At 38.6% G+C, this 21,418-nt stretch overlaps 1 protein-coding gene and 1 long non-coding RNA gene across 4 annotated transcripts; one reads left to right on the top strand and one right to left on the bottom strand.

Moving 5' to 3' along the window:
* Nucleotides 1-1,750: 1,750 nt before the first annotated feature.
* LOC108544691 (uncharacterized protein encoded by LINC01551-like) lies at nucleotides 1,751-21,054 on the top strand. 3 transcript variants are annotated; one of them, XR_001889929.1, is made up of 4 exons: nucleotides 1,751-1,874; nucleotides 2,369-2,485; nucleotides 6,961-7,096; nucleotides 7,219-7,673. XR_001889929.1 is itself a non-coding variant. In XM_017895918.1 (3 exons), the coding sequence occupies exons 1-3, from the start codon at nucleotides 1,827-1,829 to the stop codon at nucleotides 20,982-20,984; spliced, it is 225 nt and encodes a 74-aa protein (XP_017751407.1). In that variant the 5' UTR covers nucleotides 1,751-1,826; the 3' UTR covers nucleotides 20,985-21,054. The 3 variants fall into 3 exon arrangements, 2 of the variants coding, with proteins under 2 accessions (XP_017751407.1, XP_017751406.1); XM_017895918.1 differs by lacking the exons at nucleotides 6,961-7,096; nucleotides 7,219-7,673 and adding an exon at nucleotides 20,925-21,054; XM_017895917.1 differs by having other exon boundaries at nucleotides 6,961-7,673.
* LOC108544692 (uncharacterized) lies at nucleotides 12,589-14,882 on the bottom strand. Its single transcript, XR_001889930.1, has 2 exons — nucleotides 14,705-14,882; nucleotides 12,589-14,061 (listed from the first exon to the last, which is right to left on the bottom strand). It is a non-coding gene; the product is annotated as an uncharacterized LOC108544692 (long non-coding RNA).
* Nucleotides 21,055-21,418: the final 364 nt, after the last annotated feature.

Here is a 21,418-nt window from a genome sequence, read left to right as displayed (position 1 = left end):
GAGAGAGAGATAAGTCGAGTGATAGAGAGAGGCCTAAGAAAAATGTATAAGGGCCAGGAAAATTAAAAGAGCTGGAACCAAATATACACAAATGGGGAATGGACAAAAATAGACCAAGACAGCCAATTTAATTGTCTCCTTTAAGCAATTAGACATGATTTTATTTTCTTAGTATAAAAACAGTTTCACCAGAGGTCCAAGTTTTCTTGAAATTTAAGTTCTCCAGAATGAAGCATAAAAACATTTCACAAAAAAATTATTGTGTTAAAAGCCAAATTTATGGCTGATATTAAAAATAGTAATAAAGTCCAAGTGAATGGTTTTAGGCAAAGGAAATCCCCATTACACATTTTGAACCAAAATATCTCAAAGAGAGGCATGTGTCCAAGCTGAAAAAAAGGTGATGATTTATTGTTTGCTTTTGCCATGGATTTTATTTGTGGATTAAGAATGTATTAATACAGGGGAAGTATAGAATTTTGCTTACCAAACATTAAAAAGAAAGTTGAACTCTTGTGCTAAGGTAAAGGGATATAGATATAGAAGAAAGTTTTCCTGCATGAGTATTTTTTTTTTTTTTTGGCCACATTAAATAAGTATACTTATTTGTGTTTATAAGTGTTTATTTGGGTGACAGATAAATAGAATTTTAATGACGAACATCATACTTTGAAGTCAACAGTAAAACTGATTTCTTTTAATTCATAGAAACAAAGTACTGGAGTGAAAGTTCTGCTTGGACCCATGTCCAAATTATATATAATGGATATGATTAGAAGTTTGTTAGGTATATTAGACATGAAGGTGGATATATGGAGAGAGAACTTTGTAAAGGCTTCCTGAAGCCTAGTATGAACATCTCATTTCCCTTGGCCTATCCTATCATCCCTCAACTAACCTTCTGAAAAAACACATGACAGTCTGGTGTGGCATATAATACAGTTTTGCATCGAATGGGTTGTAATCTTGTGTTATTTGTTGTCTCCAACTTTGACCGTTAAAATTAGTTTATGTCAGAAACACACTTCAAAACTTTTGAGGATTATTTTCTTTCATATTTATCATTGTTTTTAATAAGATGAAGGTTGTCCTTTGTGAGATTTTGGAACTGAAACTCATCACAACTTAAAACTTGAAATCCCAAATTAAAGTTTATTTCCAGGTTTAAAGTATTTTACTTGAATTTGTCTGTTGTAAAGTTAACAAAAAATATTAATATGTAAAACCCTGAGAAAGTGATGTAATTGAACTAGAGGAGTGAAAGTATTATTTCAAATATGTTTCTTCAGCCTGTTACAAAACTGGGAATCAAATGAACATAAAGTCTAGAACTAACAAGGTTTAATACAAATATCCTTATGGTATTTGTGGGAAGCCTTCATGTAGTTTATGTGACTTGCATAAAATCAAAGGCAGAGAGGCAAAAATTTAGTCTCATAGTGTATTGATTTTAATATATATTTAAGTTGGTGCATATTTCACCCAAATACGTGGATAAATTCAATATATTTAGAAGTCTGTAGAAGTGTGGTTTCTAAAAAAGTGTATTTTCTACAACATTGTTGAGGAATTTGCATGCATTGGGAAAATTTTGCCTTTGAGAAATTAATTTTATGAATAGCTAAAGTGACTGGTTGTGTTTGAGACTAAAAGCCTGTTGGAGAATTAGACTAACAAAGGGTGAAGGTGAAGATCATTAGAGGTTTTAGAACTGGCTGAGATGGGTTGCTGGGGTTGTGTAACTGTGCCTAGAGGGCGGGGTTCCTGTACATTCCTACTTCACCAGATAACCTGCCCCCAACACCACTTCAGCTTCTGCCAGACAGATGGAACTCTCCAGCCTGAAAATCTGCACAGCCATTCCAACAAGCAGGGTAGGTGAAACTTGAATTAAAATTTTCCCCTCTTTATTTTTCTACTTAAGGCCAGATCCTGTAGATACGGATAGAATAGAGGTCATCTAGATTCTCTCTTTTGGGCACACACGTCTGCATTCTTCCTAAGAACTACCTACCTGTAAGAGTTAAAAGGTGCTAGAGATCTTTCCCAGTTAGTACTTCATGCTAGATTTTCTTTTGTGTGATTTTTTTTTTTTTTTTTTTTTTTTTTTTTTTTTTTTTTTTTTTTTTTTAAGGATTTCTTTTCTCTATACCATTCATTCCCCCTTTCTATCCTGCCTTCAGGGCCCTTTCCCCTCAATCACCAGCAGTTAAAATAATCAACCTCAGATTTTGGCTCCCAAAGGCACCCATTCCCCACCCTAGCGGTCAGTTCTAGGGACCTTATCCTGAGTATGTAGGCCAAGAGGGCTCCAGGCTGGCAAATAGACGATGTATTGTTATGTTTTGTGCCTCTTGTCTCCCTCCAGATTTCTACTGTGTTTTGTTTTTGTTTTTCCCCACCACCTAAGGCTCTGCCTGAGGTTGTCCGAAGGATGCCGAGAAAAAGGATATCAGGACTGGAAGCGCTCTTACAGCAAAGATCCGTAAGTGAAAGTGCTTTTCAGAGGGGAAGGGGTGGGGTAGGGAATATGTGTAACTGACTGCTTTTGACTAAGTTTTAACGCCTGACTTTGGGGTCCTGGCCTTAAGTGTTCATCTTTTCTTAGAAAATGTTAGCAGGCTCGCTACCAACAGACGTAGCTGAAAGGATGCACAATATTTTCCACGTTGACAGAAATCACGGTGAATCCCCAGTTCAAAAGGATGTAGACACGGCAAAAGGAACATGGAGAGAAAACGAGAAAAATTTATACGGAGAAGTGGTAGTGGGAGACTGAAATAGGTCCTAAAGTGTAAATTAATTCTTTTCGTGGAAATATGATTTCTGAGTCTTATGGTTGCTACAGGAACTTCCGGGACGCTCTTAACGCTCAAACACAGGGTTATTAGCTATCCCTGTTTCAGTTAAAGCTCTTTGCTCCAGAGCCAAGAACCTGCTTCTCTCTAAAGTTCTTCTTCTTTGGATCGCCCTTCTCTCTCTATTTGTACACTAACATCGCCAACCTTCCCCAGAGCTGGCCCTCCGCCCCCAGCTCCTTGGCCTGGGTCACACCAGGGTCTCAGTCGGATTTAGCCCGGCTGCTCCGGGTCGGGCGAGGCACTGGGTGCGTGTGGGAGTCTCCTCTTCTGTCTCTTCGAAAGACTAGGGAAATGAACACCGTTCTGGGCTTGACTTTGTCCCTGCTGGGAATCTCAGTTCCTGGCTTTGGAAATCTCAGGCAAATAATTGATTAATAATGCACACTTAGGAGACTTCGGTAGTACGCTCGAGAGCCTCTCTGTCCCAGAGTGGCTGAGAGCACGCGCCAGACACAGGTTGGCTCGGCCCGAAGCGAATTTGGGACTCTCGTCGCGGTGTCCTATTAATTAGCCTTCCCGGCGCCTCAGGGACTCCTGGGTGAAGATGGAGAGGTGGCATAATGGCGGGACTTGAAGTCGTTGTGGCAGGGACCCGGCAGCGTTGTTTTCTCGGGTTTTGAACCGGTGTGGAGAAGTAACTTAAGCTGCTGAGTTGGGGCCGCCCTGGCTGCGCGGTGGCCGAGGAGGAGAGCAGCTCTCGGAACGTTGCGGCGGAGATCCCCGCAGAGGGTGAAGCCGGGCGCTGCGCAGGGAGCAGCAACGTGAGGGCGCTCTTGCCCAGGACAAGCAGAGCTGTACGTTTGGTACCTCATATTGGCTGATGCCAAGAAAAGTGACTTCAGAACCTTGGCTGGCGCCCTTCCCTACCTTTTCCCTTTCTTCTTAATCTTCTGTGTGCCACCACCTCCCCCCAACCTTTTTTCGCCTCCCAAAGTTGTTGCCTTTTGTTTACCCGGTGCGGTTTCAGATCTCAGCACTTCTCAGCTAGTAGATAAAATTATTTGCTCTGTAATGGACATCTCTTCTCCTCTCCACGTGTTACCCCACTCCCCCTTCGCTTTCTATCCCATTTTGCTTCCCTCTGCCCAAGCCTGTGGTCCAAGGTGGAGGGATCTCACAGGAAAAGAGGTAGCCTCGGGGTGGGAATTCCCAGAGCACTGAAGGCGGCCAGTTGTTGGCGAGAGGGAGGCCGGGACTCCGGTGGGCAGAGTATCCCGCGAGTGCGGAGATTCTCAGGCGGTAATCTTCAGTCTGGGAAAGGCGATGGGAAGGAAGGGCTACGCAGAACAGAGGTGGTCCACTTCCGACTCCCCCCTCACCCGCCCTCCCCTGCAAGTAAGACTCAATTTCTATGATTCAACACCGTCTTCACCAGCTCCTCTATCAAACCCTGAGGTAGGCAGACATTCTGAAAGTGTTGTGATCAGAAAAGGCATTTAAAATGATAACAAATAACTCACAAATTACGTTTGTGAGGGTGAGAGGGAAAATAAAATGTCACACTTTTTTTCGTGGTCTGTTGCTTAGCACAGGTAATCTTTTTCCGTATCTTCGGTCCTATCTTCCCTATCTTGCAGAAAAGCCGCATAGGAGGAAAGCATGTTGGACATTTACACATTTGAGATTCGTGTTGGAATGAAAGGGAATGTTTAATTAACAAACATATTTGGGTGTTCATTTTCGGCTTAGGTTGAATTTGCCTACTCTGCTGGCACTCTCAGAAACTGGAGTCGTCGTCTTCAACTTTATTCCTCCTCATCTCTTCCTATTGTCTCATTCTTTGAATCAATGCGTTTAAGGTGAAAACATATCTTCCTGCGTAGACGTTTTTGATTCCGTTGATTGAGCACGAAGACTAAAATCTGTAATGGGGTTATGGAGAGTTGTCTCTCAGTTCTTTCATTTTCTCATTGCTCTGAAATTTAATGACCTGATCATTGTTGTTTGAAGTTAAATTATCTGTTAAATTAGCCCTAAATAATAACTGATGATATTTTCCTTTTGGATTCGGTTGCCCTTGAATTCTTGGCCCTGGATGGGAGAGAAGTCTGAGAGAGTGTTTTGTGATACAATATTATAAAGACAATGAAAATCAATATTTGTGTGCCAGTGATATCACATAGGAAAAAAATCCCTTTCAAAGTAGCTGAATTTCATAAAGAAGACATTCTTTTAAAGGCTTGTGCTGGAGAAGCCTGGATTCAAGAATGAATGTAAATAAGCATCTTTGTTGATGAAGAAAAAATATGAACACTGTATTTTCATTACTCTCCAGAATCTAAATATTCAAACTCATCACATACTGGTGCTTGCTAATCTAAATCAATTCGGCCTTCCAGGGATACATATTCTCAAAAAGAAAATTTAACTTTTAGCAAAATCTAAAACATTGTTTTAGATGTGAATTTCTAGAAATCCAAAGTATATTTATTTCTTTGAGTCAGATACTAGTTTGTTTTGCAATCATTATATGAAACAATATTGAAACAATGCAGTTTATTTTTTTCTCCTTTTTTGTTTCATGGTGCTTCCATATGCAAGTATAGGTGTGGGAGCTTCCATAGTGTACTGAGGAAATGACATCTTATTTGTTTCAACAAAAGGCCCGAAGAATATTTAAACCAAAATGTACTACAGTAGTTGAAAAAGATCTTTAAAAATAATAAGCACTATTGTGTGTTTTTCCTATTAAAATGTGCTGAATGAATAATTAGAGGCTGGGATAAAGGTTGAAAAATTCAGAGCAAGAATTAGGTGGTAATTTTATTATTTGATACTTTTATAATTTATATAATTAATGATGTCATTTTAAAGTTTGGCAAAGCTTTCGTAGAAAAAACAGAATACTCCTCCCATCCCATCAGAAATACACTAGAAGGAATAAAGTAGATTCAGGTAGAACTGGCAGAAAGAATTTTTTTCCCAGTAGTAGTAGTATTAATGGAGTTGAAAAATATACTTTTAATTATACATGGCAATCTCTGCTTGCAGGTTAGAAAACTAAAATCGATCATTCCTACATCAATAGTGTTGTCTATTACTACATTGATTTGTGTTTATTTATGCAGAGACTTTCAGTTATTTACTTACATATTTCAGCATCTGCTTCTTGATTATTATCGTGGGTTGCTTTTAATGAAAGAGCTTATATAGGAAGCGAAACACACTTGACAGATCCATTTTAAGTAAACCAGATAGTGAATTATGGCAACCCAAGGAGATTATGAAATTACTTATTCATACTTGCTTTTTAGCAATTAGGAATCTGTTTCTGATTAAAACCTCATGCTGCTTGAAAACTTCCATTCTTTTCTTCATACATTGTATTGATGTGCTTCAATAAAATAGAAAAATAGATGATTTTGTGATGTCAGATATAATAGAATGAAACTGCTAAATGAGCTTCGTTGTCTTTTTCCATTGGTATGATAAAGTTACCTTCATAACAATAAGCTGGCCATTGAGTTTATTAATGCTGTTTATGAAAAATCAAGTAGCAATCATTTGAATATAGACATAATACATGTGTTTTAAAACATCTATTAACTCTAAATTATGCCAGGGGTACTTAGGCTGAATGAGACAATCTGGAGTTCTTGAGTATATAGTTTATATATATATATATACACTCATATTTTGTATTATTTAACATTATGTGTGATTATAACTTACAAAGATAGACATCTCTTGAACTAATATCTCACAGGAATGTTACATATCAGAATTTATTTGAACAAATAGGAAAACTAAAGACCTCGTAGTGTGCCTTTTATAAGCACAGAGCAACAGTGGGATATTGAGATGCGTTAATGTCTGTGCCTCTCCTATCACCATTACAAAATATTTAAAGATGACTTTAAAATTGAGAGAAAATAAGTGACCTAATTTATTGAGGGCTATTTAATGCTCATTTTATAGGACTTTTATTGAAGTTTGGAGGATTAATTCTTCCTTGTTAACAGTTTGTAATACATTTACCAAATACTGTTAACAGCCCTATTCTTCATCTTTTGGGCCAACCAACCACCCCCAGTCTGTGCAAGGAATATAGCAATTTTTTTTTATATTTATTTATTTATTTATTTATTTTTATTTTTAGAACGATAGGGCCTTGGGAGATGGAAAAGGAATTAATCTTCTCACCCTGGCGAGCTTTCCTGAAACTACTTATCCTTAGCGTCCGCGCTGTGAGAGGTGGAGCTGCTCTCAGTCCCGCGGGTGGCTGCAGACCGAAGGTGGGCGAGTCCTGGGATTAAAAAGTTTTGCAGAAGGTTGAAAAGAGGAGCAGAGGGAGAGTTTTGAGTTTATTTATTTTATTTTCCTTTTTTTTTTTTTTTTTTTTCTGTCTTGTGCCAAGTCCTCGAAGTTAACGTAGCAACGACGTGGTCCTTGTAGGACCAAGCGTTCTTGGCATTCTGTCCAGACTGAGATTCCAGAGCATCGGATGAACAGGACTTATAGCTAAAGCGTACTCACCCACCCCTCCCTCGGTCTTTTTACGCACGCAGCTACTCGTCCTCACGTGCATAGGGGTAGTGGACAGTGTTGACTTGAATTGCTCTCCCTCGCTCCAAGCCTTTCCTGTGAATGAACCCGAAAACACTCGACAGGTCGTGAATAATCGTTTTAATGAGTGTGCAAAGCGTGCGACCGGGTGCACCGAGCTGTCGGGTTAAACAAACAACTTGTACCCTGACCAAATCCGATTGTTAAAGTGCAAAGTGATGTCAGTACCATTTCCATTGCCTTTCGGAAATCCACAGATCTGACACGCGGGAGTCCAATTTTCCCCATTAAAGAAAAATAACAATATTTTTCGACCGTGTATGTGATCTTCTTTAATATTAATCTGAGCCAAACAAAACCTCATTTGGAAAATCAGAGAATTAGTCGTGTCTCTCTCAAAGAACAAATTGGAAGAAAGGAATAAGGAGGAAGAATCATAACAAATATAAAATGTCTGAGGGATAATTTCTTCTTGATAGCTCACACATCACTGCTGATCAATGTTGTAAAAATCTTCCTTTTATATATTGCTTTATAGCTCACTAAAGGCGAATGTCAGGTCACTTGTATCTAAACAACTGGACTGGTAATTTAGTCTTGTACTAAGATTGAATTTGTAGACCTGTAAGGGCTTTTTCTATCAAGCATTTAACGAAAATATTTGTTGTTTCTGTATTAGCCTGTGAAAGAATAAAGGTGTAAGTCGTTTGCACATTTATGCTTTCAAGGAAAAGAGTTTGGAGGAAAGTAATGGAAAAGGAACCCTAGTTGGCTATTATCTAAAATCATAACAAAAAAATACAAATGAGATTTTCACTGATTATACCCTCCCTCTTTTTTTGCAAAACTGCACTGGAAAATATGTTTTTTCTCATTCAGTAAGACCTATTTGAAATCAGTCGCGCATTCTCCCTTCCTTATTGATTCTTTTATCTTCTTTAATAATTCCAAACATTAAATATCACATGAAGATTAAGAAAACACTTTAAAAGATTTTTATAAAATCTTTCACACATTCCCTCTAAAAAATCTGTGGAAAGAAGAAATGTGTCACATATTTCCCCTACCAGCATTTTTTATATATTCATAATTCAAACAAAATGGCCATGATGCTTGGAAATCAGTATTCTAGTGCCACACATCTAGCTTCTTCAACTCAGTAACAACATAGGGAGATCAAAGCTTATATTTTTATTGGATTAAGTATTATATAGTACATATTTGCTATATGAAAGACAGGAAATATGTGATTCTCTGCAATCTGCAAGGTTATTTGTTCTCTTTTAATTGTAATCCATTTGGAGAAATGAAATTTTAGGGATATAGTACACTTGAATGTGGAAGCTCAGGATTAACTCACTTAACTCCTATTGGCCATAATGTGATCTACATATCTGTGTCTGTCTGTTGGGACCATTTATTTCACATACAAATATGTCTATATACAACCGATAGCAATTAAGAGAGTTAATTCAACTAAAATATACAGCTGAGGTATTTGATACAGTAAGCATTTTTTTATGTAAGTCATTGTAGTTATGTTATTGTGGTTGCTAGTTTTTATACATTTGTCAATTTAGCACCAATTGGATAAAATGGAAGAGTTTGAAATTCAATTTCCATCATTAAAACTTGGAAAAGACAACCAGGGTTTTAGGACAGTGTTTTTGTTTATTTTAACTGTTCTCTAGTAAATGTCTGTATCAAATTATCAATTCAGAATATCCTTTATTTTCTAGGAAATTTAACAGAAAAAAATAGTATTAAATCCTAGGAGCTTACAATTTTTAATTGTTTTAAATATTTTGGGTAGGCAACAGACTGTGCAGTTTTACCTAAACAGATTTCTTCTCTGTGGGCCGGAGTTGAGGAATTTTAGGACTCACTCAGAGGCCTGCATCCATTTCTGCTTTAGATACACAAACAGAAAAGCTAGAGGGTATGTCTGTTTTTGTGTGTATGTATGTAGTTAAAGAACTATACTATCAAAACATTAATTATATTTGAAAGAGAACACAGCATGTTGTGAAGAAAATTGCATTATTGAATTTGTATTCCACAGAATGTCTGAGAGGACTGAAATTGTATACCTGTTTTATATGATGCACCCTCTTCAGAGAGGTGCCTAACAAGAGCAAAGAGATAAAAGAGTCAAACTTGGAGGGGAGTGATCTTAAATGTTTGGTTGGTCCTGAGCAGAGGGAATCCACATGAAATTGCAAATCACATGAAGAACATACATGGGATCTTTGTTCCCTGTCAACAAAAACAAATAGAATTATTTTTACTCTACCAAGCAAATACAGAATAATCTTAGCTGAATTTGGGGAGGGGAGTGATTGAATGACTAAGAAAATTTCAGTTTTTTTTTTTATCCCCAAGTCCTATTTATTTCACAGCTGCCAAATTTTATGTCCAAAACTTAGGTTCTCTTCCTCCCAAATTCTACATTAGTATGAATCATCCCTGATCATTTTTAGTTTTTGGCTTAATTACTAGTTTTCAGCTTTAAATTACCAATAAACTAATTAATCTGACTAATCTTTCTAAACTTCTGTTGAATAGTATAATAGCTGCAACAACAACAAAATAAATAACAAAAATTACAATAATGACAAAAATAAACTTAATAATGATGCAAATAACAGCAGAAATAATTTTAAAATAATTTATCTGGCTGACAGGATGAAGATGTAATGCATTTCTATCTGAAATTTGTGGTTCACAGCTGCAGTCAGGCATTTCTCTGATTACTTGTTTCACTGGTTAAATGGATGATCTATTCCAACCCAAGTTTCCTAATAGAGACTCCCTTGGTCTAATATGGTAGGTCTTTTTAATGGCACTGAGTATTTTTGTATCCACTCCCCTTTATTGCTATGGACATGCTGCCCTGCAGATGACATTCCCAAATAAACCAACCTTGGCCGGGGGGTGGGGGCGGGAAACTGGGTGCGGAGGCAGACGTGTGAAGGGATTCTTGGGTAAAAGGACCAGGTGCCTTCTAGCTGGAGCCCTGCTGGTGAGTGGGCAAGCTGTCCTATTTGGGAAGCAAGTTTACAAAGCTGAGGAGTTTGAGAAGGGCTGAGTCACTGAGGTTCCTATGAGTCCAAAGGGATCACTGGCCCTAAGGAAGCCAGCCCATAGGGCAAGACATAAGAAGTAGGAATTAGACCCCCCAGGATGAACTCTTGATTCCTTTAGGGATAGAGAGACATAAAGAGGATAATGAAGTGAAGGGAGTATACCTGGAGGGAAGAGAACAGGTTAAAGATGTTAGTAACTGGTGGTGGTCTGGCAAGTAAAGCTCAGCCCATTTCTTCAGGAGAAGGGAAAAATGCTTTTGTGAGCTGTAAACTTGCCAAGGTTTATTGTTTAGGTGAAAGAACAGCCACCAGTTCCTAGGACTAGGCTTGAAAGTGTCCGCCAGTGAGTCTGTGTCTGCAGTAATCCAACTCTCCTCTCAGCCCCATGTTCTTCCCATCTCATGAACCCCCAGGCACCATTATCCCCCCAAAAAGAAAATGAATGAAATTAAAAAACGGATTGGGAGGGAATCAGACTCAATATTTATCAGGAAGATATTGAGGTGAAAGCAGGTTGTTTTATAACTTCCTTCTTTTGTGAGAAGGGAAGGAAAGCTGGTTAGAAGAAGGGTGATTATGGAAGAGAACAGAGACTGAGACAGAAATTCTTTGGCAGTCCAGCAGCTATGGCCAAATGGAGAAGGATCTTAGCTATAGAAGGGCAATTTTAGATCAAGGAAGAGTAACTGTTGAACATATTTTCTTTGTTCTGTTTTCTTGAAAAGTAATATAGCCTAGTAATGTATGTAAAAGCAAGATCTGTACACCTTAAAAATTACAAAGAGAAAGGCATAAATATTAATAGCAAGTTTTATCCTTTAGAAAATTTTAATGCAGATATTGTCTTCAAAATCATATACACCCTATCCCAAAACCAAGCAGTAGTTGAAGGAAGAAAGGGAGGTATAGAAAAAAAAAAAAAAAGAAGGCAACTTCCCTGCTGTAGTACCATGCATCTGTCTCTTCACCTTTCACGGCAGGGAGGCTGAACAATCCTAGTTCATTTCATTTCTTCCTAGTCTTTTCATTGTGAAAAGTATGAAAAATATTCCAGTTCATGGGAATATTATTTCACTAAAGATCAGCAAAGAATGAGGAGCTTTCATTTCTGATGATAAATTCTTTGAGGTGATGTTCAGGCTTATCTCGCCTAAGCCTGCAATGGGAGAAATGCAGCTCTGGCTGTAACTATATATCAATCTATTCTTCAGTGAGACCCCCAGTCTTCTCACTGCACTAATCATAACTACTAAATTCACTCCAACTCTTCTGGAAGTACAGTTCTGCAACTTGAAATCAAACAGGAGCTTTCCATATAAAATGAAATTCTAATTAAAATAATATTTTAAGAAAAATACTCTGTTATTATGATAGTTTCTTATTTGTCTGAATTGTTCCTGTGGTTAAGAAACAATCATATGTTTCAATAAGAAAATTAAAAGAAATCAGCACTGCCAGTAAATGTGGCCTTCAATCCTGTTTCATGTACTCCCGACTGGCTTTTGAGAATTTATTTTCCAACATTTTGGTTTTAATGGTATATAACTGAGAACCTCCAACTCAACAGAAAAATGCACAACTAAAATAAATTGTGTAATACTTTTGTCATGACAGAAAGAAACAATAAAAGCAGTTATTTCAAAGTAGTAAGTCATGCAGACACTATTACACATGCAGTTTATGCACCCATTTAACAAAATTAATAAGCTTCTACATCCCAATATCTTAATGGCTGTTTAGGTAACCAGATACTTAAACCATATATTTAAATGCGTATGCACCTATATTACATATACCATGCTGCATATGGTTCAAATATGTATGTTTTTTACAGAAACTGAAAAGCTGGAAAAAATATTAGTATTTCTAAGTTTTTGACTATCATAATTGGGGTTTATATGTGATCTACAAACACTGAAGGAAAGCCAGAACCACTACATTTTGCTTAGATTACATTATGAATCAAATAAAGGGTTCTTTCTGTCTTGGGGTGTGCAAGAGTGAGGAATGTAGGGGTTGATGGAATTAAGATATCTATTTTTTTCAGTAAGTCAATATGTAGTAATTTTATTCTTTTAACATTCTACTACTAAGTAAAATAAACATATACAGTTTCAAAAGCAGGAGCCGTAAGCCCAAGTCAAGAGATGATATTTCAGAAAAGATATTCAAATGAAGCTCAATAACATTTTTTCCAACAAAGAAAATTTCAAGGCAGATACAGCCAGATCTGTTGCACAAGTGGCAAAGCAAAATATTTTAGTAATGGGCTGTAGGGAGATTTAATGGACTGACACTCTGAATATTTAAGAGGAATATTCCTTTGAAGAGGATTCTATGATTGTCTATCAAGCTCCTCAAAAGGAGTGAGGGAAGGAAAGGTTTGGAGGGTGGATTATGTCCAAGCATCTCAGCTATTTCTAGTGGTGAAAAGATGACCTGGGTAGAATAGGAAAGGGTTTGATAATATGAGTGGATCTGCAAGAGTCTATTGGCCCTATCATGTTTATTCTCTTTTAGGTACACATTTCAAAAACATATCCTTTCCAACAGGCTCTCGTTTGCAGTCGCGACTTTACAGACAACAACCAGCTTGCATTCAAGTGTGGTCCAATGCATCAGCCTAGTTTTAAAAGGAAAACAATGGACAGGAAAAATAAAGTTACAGGCTTATCAATGAAATTCTTATTCTCAGTCAGAGAATAGGGAAAAGGTAGGCTCCCAAACAGTGTGATGGGAGGGGAATAATAACTCTTTAGGTGAGTTTTGGGAAAATGCTAAGTAAAATGCTGTTCAGAAATTGGGATTAATCGAGCAATTTAAATACAAATCTGCCGGAAATTGGAAATCGTGCTCTGTGCGAATGAAAATGAAAGACTTTATGCATATTCTAATTTTCTCTCTTTGGCTGCTATTTTGGAGGAAGAGACTTCTTTTGCTGATGGTGGGACTTTTTTGTTCTGCACAGGAAATGTGTAAATGAACACAAATGTTTTTTCTTTTGCCTTTCCATTCCTCTCTTCCATTCTCCCCTCCCCCTTTCAACAATCAGAAGTTGTTAGGGTGCGCAGTTCTGCCGCTACCGATCCCAGTGTTATTTCCCATTCCCAAGATGTTAGAGGGCACGCAATGTAGGCAGGACAGGAGAGTTAGGGCTCCTCTGGAAATCAGAACTTTGGAAATCAATGCAGAGTTTCTATTATATTTTTCGACATTCAGAGAGCTAGAGGATGAGAAAGACTCTTAGTTGAATATGATGAAAATCATCTAGATGAAAATCGTCTAGAAAGCCATTTCCTCTCAAACCGAATTCTCAGTGACAACTAGGCGGAAGAGAGCTTAAAAGTGATCGTATAAACCAAGCTGTGAAGACCTATTGAAGATCAGTCCCCTGTCCAAACACTTTTCCTCCTACTCCTTTGGGAACATACAGGGATGGTGCATTTTAATTACATTAAGACCTGCAAGAAACTCTAGTTTTATTCTGATGTAAATCAGTCACCTAACGCTGAGAAGGACTAAAGTGGCTCAAATGGTCGTTTTGTGTTTTGTAGAATACATAGGGGACTCCTGAAATGTGTGGGATGAAGGTAGGGGCGGGAGCGACTCTGTGGGTAGAGAATGGAGAAAAAGATTGAGAGAGGTAAAGAGAAGTGCATTTGCAGGGCAAGCTGACAATTTCTCAATTAATTTGGGGCAGAGACAGAGAGACTCCGAGTTTCTAGCTTCTTTCCTATACCCCAGATAAAAAACTGAAGACAGCCTTATTCTGAACAACTCAATTTGAAAAGAGCCCCCCTGCGTACGTCCCCGCACCCCTTTCGCCCCAGCGACCTCTTACAAAGCGCCACCCGCGCCTCCGGCGTCCGCAGAGGCCGGAGCCAGTTCTCGGCCCTGATCGTCGCCAGTCGCCCCGGCTTCGGGGAAGGAGGGAGGAGAGAATAAATAGCCCCTCTTTCAATAAACGCCACTGCCAACCACTCCAACAGACACATTTTCGGTGCCCCCGCCGGAGCTCCGGTGGCCCCGAATGACCGCTTTCTGCGATCGCGTCCGCCCGGACCCCGTCCCTCTTTCCCCTAGTCTTCAGGGAGGGGGCGCCGCTCCGCATTTAGCCGGGCAGTTTAGCACTCCCGGCCCTACCCGCGTGGCTCCAGGCCCAGGGGTCCCTTCCCTTCCCCGTCCGGTTTGGGGGACGCCAATTCGTCTAAGAAAACCCTGCGAGAAGAGCGAGGACCCTTCACTACAAACCTCACGTCAGGGTTACAGCCACATTTAGGAACCTCTTCGGAAAAGCTGAGAAATTCCTATTTTGCAAAAAGCCTTCTGTACTGTGATGGGGCTTTGTGGTGGGAGGAATCTCTGAAAGGCCTCGTGCGACCTAGGTTTAGCGTCACGCCCTGCCCAGGGACATTCTCCCGCGCACGGGAGAACCTGCACTTCCGGTCTCCAACCCTCGCGGGCCGTGACTCTTCCCCTCCCCCGCGCCGGGCCCTGCATTTCCGGCCCGCTTGCTCTCTTGCACTTCCGCCCAGTCACATGGATGATGGACAGCGTTGGGAGCTGTTTTCTCTTATCTTCCAGGTGGCTGCTGGGATCCTAAACTTGTTTCTTTAATTTCTCTTTAAAATTTGAACGTCCTTTAGTTTTTTTCACTTCCATAGATTTGAGGGTCCAGAAAGCTAGAGGTGGAAAGAAAAGGCTCATTGAAGACAAATCTTTTTTGGCTTTTCAGATCACTTTCCCCTTTCTGAATTCCCTGTACAAATTCCTACCAGCAGCTGAGATTTAGGCCTCCAGGGCCTAGGCCAGTGTCTGCACTTAGTAGGCACGCAATACATGTTGAAAGAATTACTGGATAAATGATATTCTGTCTTTAGGCATATTGTGCCTAGGGTTAATGGGTATCCTCAAATCAGTTAACTTCTGTGTTTGGCTGAATTCAGTTGAAAAGTTAATAAATACTTGGTTTTTACAGGCACTTAAGTGTTATTTATTTAGGGACTCCCCCAAACAGGTGTGGGGCAAATCACCAAAAATTGTTGAAAAAACAATGTAGAGTTTTGTTTGCTTGTTGTTTGTTTGTTTTTTCTGAAACAGAGTCTTGCCCTGTTGCCCAGGCTGGAATGAAGTGACACGATCTCAGTTCACTGCAACCTCTGTCTACCTAGCTCAAGCAATTCTCCTGCCTCAACCTCCCAAGTAGCTGGGATTACAGGCGCCTGCCACCACGCCCAGCTAATTATTTGTCAGAGGGGTTCTCACTATGTTGCCCAGGCTGGTCTGGAATTCCTGACCTCAGGTGATATGCCTGCCTGGACCTCCCAAAGTGTTGGGATTACAGGCCTGAGCCACCATACCTGTGCTGAAAATATTTTCTTGAACTTCTGTATACATATGAGGTAAAATGCTGTGATTTTTAGGTTTTTGGGTTTTACCAACTCTCACCCATGCTAGAGTGCAGTGGTGCCATCTTGGCATACTGCAACCTCTGCCTCTCAGGTTCAAGCCATTCTCCTGCCTCAGCCTCCTGAGTAGCTGGGCTTATATGTGTGCACCACCACACCCAGCTGATTTTGTATTTTAGTAAAACTGGCTTTTGCCATTTTGGCCAGGCTGGTTTTGAACTCCTGACCTCAAGTGACTCTCCCACCTCAGCCTCCCAAAGTGTTGGGATTAAAAGCATAAGCCACTGTGCCCAGCATTTTGCTTTCTTTTAAAACAGCTTTATTTGATAAGAGGTCAAGACCTTATGAAATGAATTTAAATTCTCGTAGTGAATTTGAGGCAGAAACTAAGACTCCTCTTTTGTTTTCCCTGCTGCTATATTATAGTTTAATTCACTTCCGTGTTGTGTCTTCTGCCTCATTCGGCAGTTCTTGTTCTCTATAATAACTTTTGTTTTTAAATGCCAAAAGAATTTTTTGTAACCAGTTAAGAGTTGTGAAGTTGTGAGACTGAATTCAGTCACTCATCATGTATTAAATGCATATCTACTGAGCACCGGTTGTGTAATCCACAGTCTGTTCCCCAGAGCATTTAATGACCCATGTTCATTGACTGTGAAATACTGAAAATATATAACCAATGAGCTAGTAATCGTGACAGTAATTTGAAATGTTATAGTTGCAAGTCAATATAAAGCATATTTATTAGCATCATTATTAAGGGGTGTCAGAGGGATACAAATAAGACCTGCTCCTACCCTCTGGGAACTTACAATCTGGTTGGGCAAAATAATGAAATGTAAATTGATAGAAACAGCTACTAAACCATATTCGGTGTCTGGCATATTGAAGGCATTCAGTAAATAATTACCTCACAATAATTGCAGTCCTGTCATTCTTAGACTAGAGTATGATATTGATAAGAAGTAAAGGAAGGAATAATTAATAAAACTTTAGGAAATGAATTTGTCCTGTACATGTCACACATGGAGATTGGAATATGCAAGTTGATTGTGTGTAAGAAGAGTAAAGGGGGCATAAGTAAAGATGAGAAAGATGTTTGATGAGATGGAGTTTGGTGGTAAATTGAAGGAAAACTTAAAGACCATTCGGAGGAGTTTCTATTTGATAGTAGATGTAATAAAGACCCATGGTGGCCCTATGAGCAGAGGATGACATTACTAAAATTGAGTTTTATTTTAAAAATGATTGTAGGCTGGGCGCAGTGGCTCATGCCTGTAATCCCAGCAGTTTGGGAGGGAGAGGTGGGCAGATCACCTGAAGTCAGGAGTCCGAGACTAGCCTGGCCAACATGGCGAAACCCTGTCTCTACTTAAAATACAAAAATTAGCCGAGCATGGTGGCGTGTGCCTGTAATCCCAGTTACCCAGGAGGCTGAGGCAGGAGAATTGCTGGAACCTGGGAGGCAGAAGCTACAGTGAGCCGAGATTGCGCCACTGCCCTCTAGCCTGAGCGACAGAGCAAGACTGTCTCAATAACATACATACATATATATACACATACATATTCTAGCCGGGAAAACTGCAGGAGAAAAGATTTTGGTGCAGTTCTGGAATGCAGTACTGTTAGAGAATGGCTATAGTCAGAGCTATCATTACGTCCCTTCTCCTCAATTTTTATACAATTGAAATTGCATTGAAATGATGAAATCAGGAATGAATCTTGCATAGAACAAAAGCCAGAGTACCACTGGAATCAGTACTACCCCCTTATTTTTCATTATTGATAGTGACAGGGGATGTTAGACATTGAGGGAAGGCAACTAACCCCAAAATATCTTCATCACCAGTTAAGCTCTAGATTTTTTTTTGCATTTAGCATATCTACCCTTTATGCAATTGCAGTGGTTCTCAACTGGGGTGATTTTTGTCCCTTCCCTCCCCTGGGAGACTTTTCACAATGTCTGGAGACATTTTTTGGTTACAGCACCTCTGGGGACACTACTGACATCTGGTAGATAGAGGACCAGTGTATTGCTGAACATGTTAAATTCACAGGACGGACCCCCACAACCACAAACTACTATGTCCAAAATGTCAGCTGTTCTGAGCTTGGAAAATCCTCAGTCATGGGAATGAAGCATGAGCTCCAACTCTGGAGAGCTGCACTGTGAGTCCCAGGTCTTAACTTCTATCATGGCAACAATTTCAATCTAAGAAATGTTTTGCTTAGTGAGACAAATATAACTCTGAATATGCCAGTGACTTTGCCTACCCCTGAGGCCTTAGAAACAAGAAAATCAGAAGGGTACCTGCTTGGATTTTCTACTTTTTATAAAATAAAGTTAGAAATCTTCTTAAGGATTTGTCTTCATCTAAATGTTATTTATTAAACTAATAAAATGTGCCTTTGGAGTTGCTTAGCAACTTATGGAAAGCTTGCTTTTTAGAAGTTCATTTGTTTGTTTAAAACCTGAATAGGTTGTGTATTATTAGCTACATTACATAAATCAACAAAGAAATGTACACTGAAAATGGAATAAGATGTTTCAACACATTTTCTTCTCTCCTGTCTGGCAATTAAAACATTCTAATTGTCTAGTAGAATTGCATCAAGTATTCGACAAACATTATTTATGTATGAAACTTCAACATAATATTGAGTATGTAAGAGAACCAAAGGGGAAAAATTAAGCAGATTTGTCATAAAGTATGTGTTTATCTTAACCTTTCTTCTTCAAAAATCTTGTCTACTAAGTACTTTTATCAGACACTAATTATATGCTTTCTGAATAGAATTTCTCCAACACCCTTCAGTGCCTGCACCCTTTAATCATATCTCATTACATCTACCTAATCCATATCTTTTTCGCATTGCCAGGGCTCATTAACAGTTTTAAAAGCCAATCTTGGACATTATCACTCCTTATAATCGAAATGAAAATAATGCCAATAATGTTGTATTTCTAAAATAAAATTGATTATTTAAATTTTGTTCCAAAGCCATTTCTTCTTTAAATATTAATGAGAAATTAGCTTTCAAATATGCATTAAGCTAGCAGGACTGGTAAGATGTATCTGAAAACCCTAAAGCACCTTTTCAAAGAAGTTATTTTTATAAGCTGTTTTAACAGTGGATCATCCGTCACTTTGAAGGGAAGTGATCCTTGATTAACAATTGGCTGATACTGTGTTTCCACAGATGTGTGGCAGCAATACAGCTGCTATGCATGAAACAGTACAGGTAATTCACAGGATAAATGCATTTTCTTTTTCTGATTGAAAAAGATGAAATGCTTCCTCATCTTTATATATTACCCCCATTTAATAGTTATTGACAAGACAAACTAAATGTTTCACTGAAATAATGAACTATAGGCACTGTGTTTCCCATAAATTTAAAGAAATCATTGTCAATTTGGCTAGTACTTTATTCCTTTTGATTTCCTGTTTTTAGAAAATAAAACCCTTACAAATTTGCAGTTACATGACTAAAGTAGAGCATCATGGTAATGACTTTTTAGGACTTGAAAGTCAAATCTTGTCTCTCAGAATGTAATTACATAGGACTAAGAAGTTATTCTCTAAAATGGAAGCTTCCTCCACCATTATAATCAAGCTTGAGATTCTTTCTTGAAAGTAATCAGGAAAAGTTTAATGGCCCATTATTTATTTATTTATTTATTTATTTATTTATTTATTATGCACACACTATTGTTACAGAGTTCAAAACAAACACTAACCAAAAGTCATTGTCCAAAAGTACAGTTTTTTGAGGTGGTGTGCACTTGTGATCCCAGCTACTCCAGAGGCTGAGGTAAGAGGATCACCTGAGCCCTGGAAGTCAAGGCTGCAATGAGCAATGATTGTGCCACTCCACTCCAGCCTAGGCAACAGAGAGAGAGATCCTGTCTCTAAAACAAAGTACGGTTTTAGACAAGTATCCCAAGCTATTGTCCATTAGTAGTGGAGACATGATAAAGTTTTCATTCTTCTTTGAGTTATTTTCCTGCTCATTAGTTTTGCCAGATAGCAATGACCTCTTGAGTATTTTATCAGCTGTTTCTTCTAGTTTTTCTTTGGAGTATATTTATTTTTTCCTTTAGAATTTTGTGTTTCTTCTGATTTCTCTCCATTAATATGGTTTGTCTTGTTGCTGACTACAGAAACCTTTAAAGCAAAATCAAATGAAACCGTACAGTTGCTGAGTTTGGTTTGTAGTGTCATATCTTTTATAGTTGTACAGTTGCTAATAATCAAATACAGTAATACAATTAGATATGTAGGATCTGTAAGATTTTTTTCCCCAAAACTCGCTTAGAATTTTCTCTTTTATATTCCTTTTATTTCTATTTATGTATTTATTTATTTGAGATGGAATCTCGCTCTGTCACCCAGGCTGGCGTGCAGTGGCACAATCTTGACTCACTGCAACCTCCACCTCCTGGGCTCAAGCGATGCTCTTGCCTCAGCCTCCCAAGTAGCTGCAATTACAGGCACCCACCATCAGGCCTGGCATGTGTGTGTGTGTGTGTGTGTGTGTGTGTGTGTGTGTGTGTATTTTTGTAGAGATGGGGTTTCACCATGTTGGCCAGGCTGGTCTCAAACTCCTGACCTCAGGTGATCCGCCCACCTCAGCCTCCCAAAGTACTGTGAGCCACTGCACTTGGCCCTTTTTATTTATTTAATAATTTTTTTTTGTAGGATAACATTGCACATACTCAGTTATGCACAAGTCGTTCACCTTTCTTTGCTTTACTGAAATAGCTTCAGTATTCAGACCTTACCAAATTTTTATGGTGACACGATAGACAATACTTATTTAAATGGAATTTCCTTCATTTTATTATCAATTAAATTAACTCTATAATAAAAAAATAAAACTTGGTGAACTTAACAACATAGCAAATCACCATAACAATTTTAAAATTACAAATATGGTATTAATATACTTTAAAATTGTTTTGCTTTGGTAACCTGGTTTTGTCTTTCTCTTATTAAGAAATTTTGACTTTTCTATACTGATAATCTTTTTCCTTGTCCTTTTCATGTTGTTATTTTCAGAGGTTTTTCATTAGTCAATACGGTGAAGGCTGGCATGATCATCAGCTTCCCATCAAATAATATCTACTCATCAGTGTGCTGTTACCAATCAGAGATTTTCAAGCATGAGTTCTCCAACTCAAAGAAAAGTAGCTGGATCCAGGAAGAAAGGCATTTGGGGAGGAACAACGTTCTTTACAGTGCTCAGGATGTGTCTCCAGAGAAAGTTACTTCAGCACTAAACAAACAAACAAACAACAATAAACAACTTTCCTCTACAGTATCTTCCAGGCTCTAAACTATTAGACAGGCTCCTAACTTTATCCAGATCTCTCCCATGTCTGAATTCTTGGTCATCTTCCTTGCCTCTGGCTCCACAGGTAAAGAAGAAATAATAATAAAGGAACACAAATCATATGTTTCTGTTGGGCTGACTCATTCCACTTTTGAAGCACCCAGTGGATTAATTAGTCTTATTATTGCATTTACTGTCACCTACACACGTGTTTGTGAGA

This window comes from Rhinopithecus bieti, unplaced genomic scaffold (assembly GCF_001698545.2).
Source record: "Rhinopithecus bieti isolate Rb0 unplaced genomic scaffold, ASM169854v2 scaffold_21703, whole genome shotgun sequence".
In the NCBI taxonomy this organism is placed as follows: domain Eukaryota; kingdom Metazoa; phylum Chordata; class Mammalia; order Primates; family Cercopithecidae; genus Rhinopithecus; species Rhinopithecus bieti.
The sequence above is the reverse complement of the archived record's forward strand: the minus strand, read 5'-3'. Positions and strand labels throughout refer to the sequence as shown.

Coding starts and splice junctions, on each gene's coding strand:
- LOC108544691 (XM_017895917.1), top strand. CDS start 1,827: ATGGAACTCTCCAGCCTGAAAATCTGCACAGCCATTCCAACAAGCAGG. Junction 1,875..2,368: donor CAGCCATTCCAACAAGCAGG/GTAGGTGAAACT, acceptor GTCTCCCTCCAG/ATTTCTACTGTGTTTTGTTT. Junction 2,486..6,960: donor CGCTCTTACAGCAAAGATCC/GTAAGTGAAAGT, acceptor TTTTATTTTTAG/AACGATAGGGCCTTGGGAGA.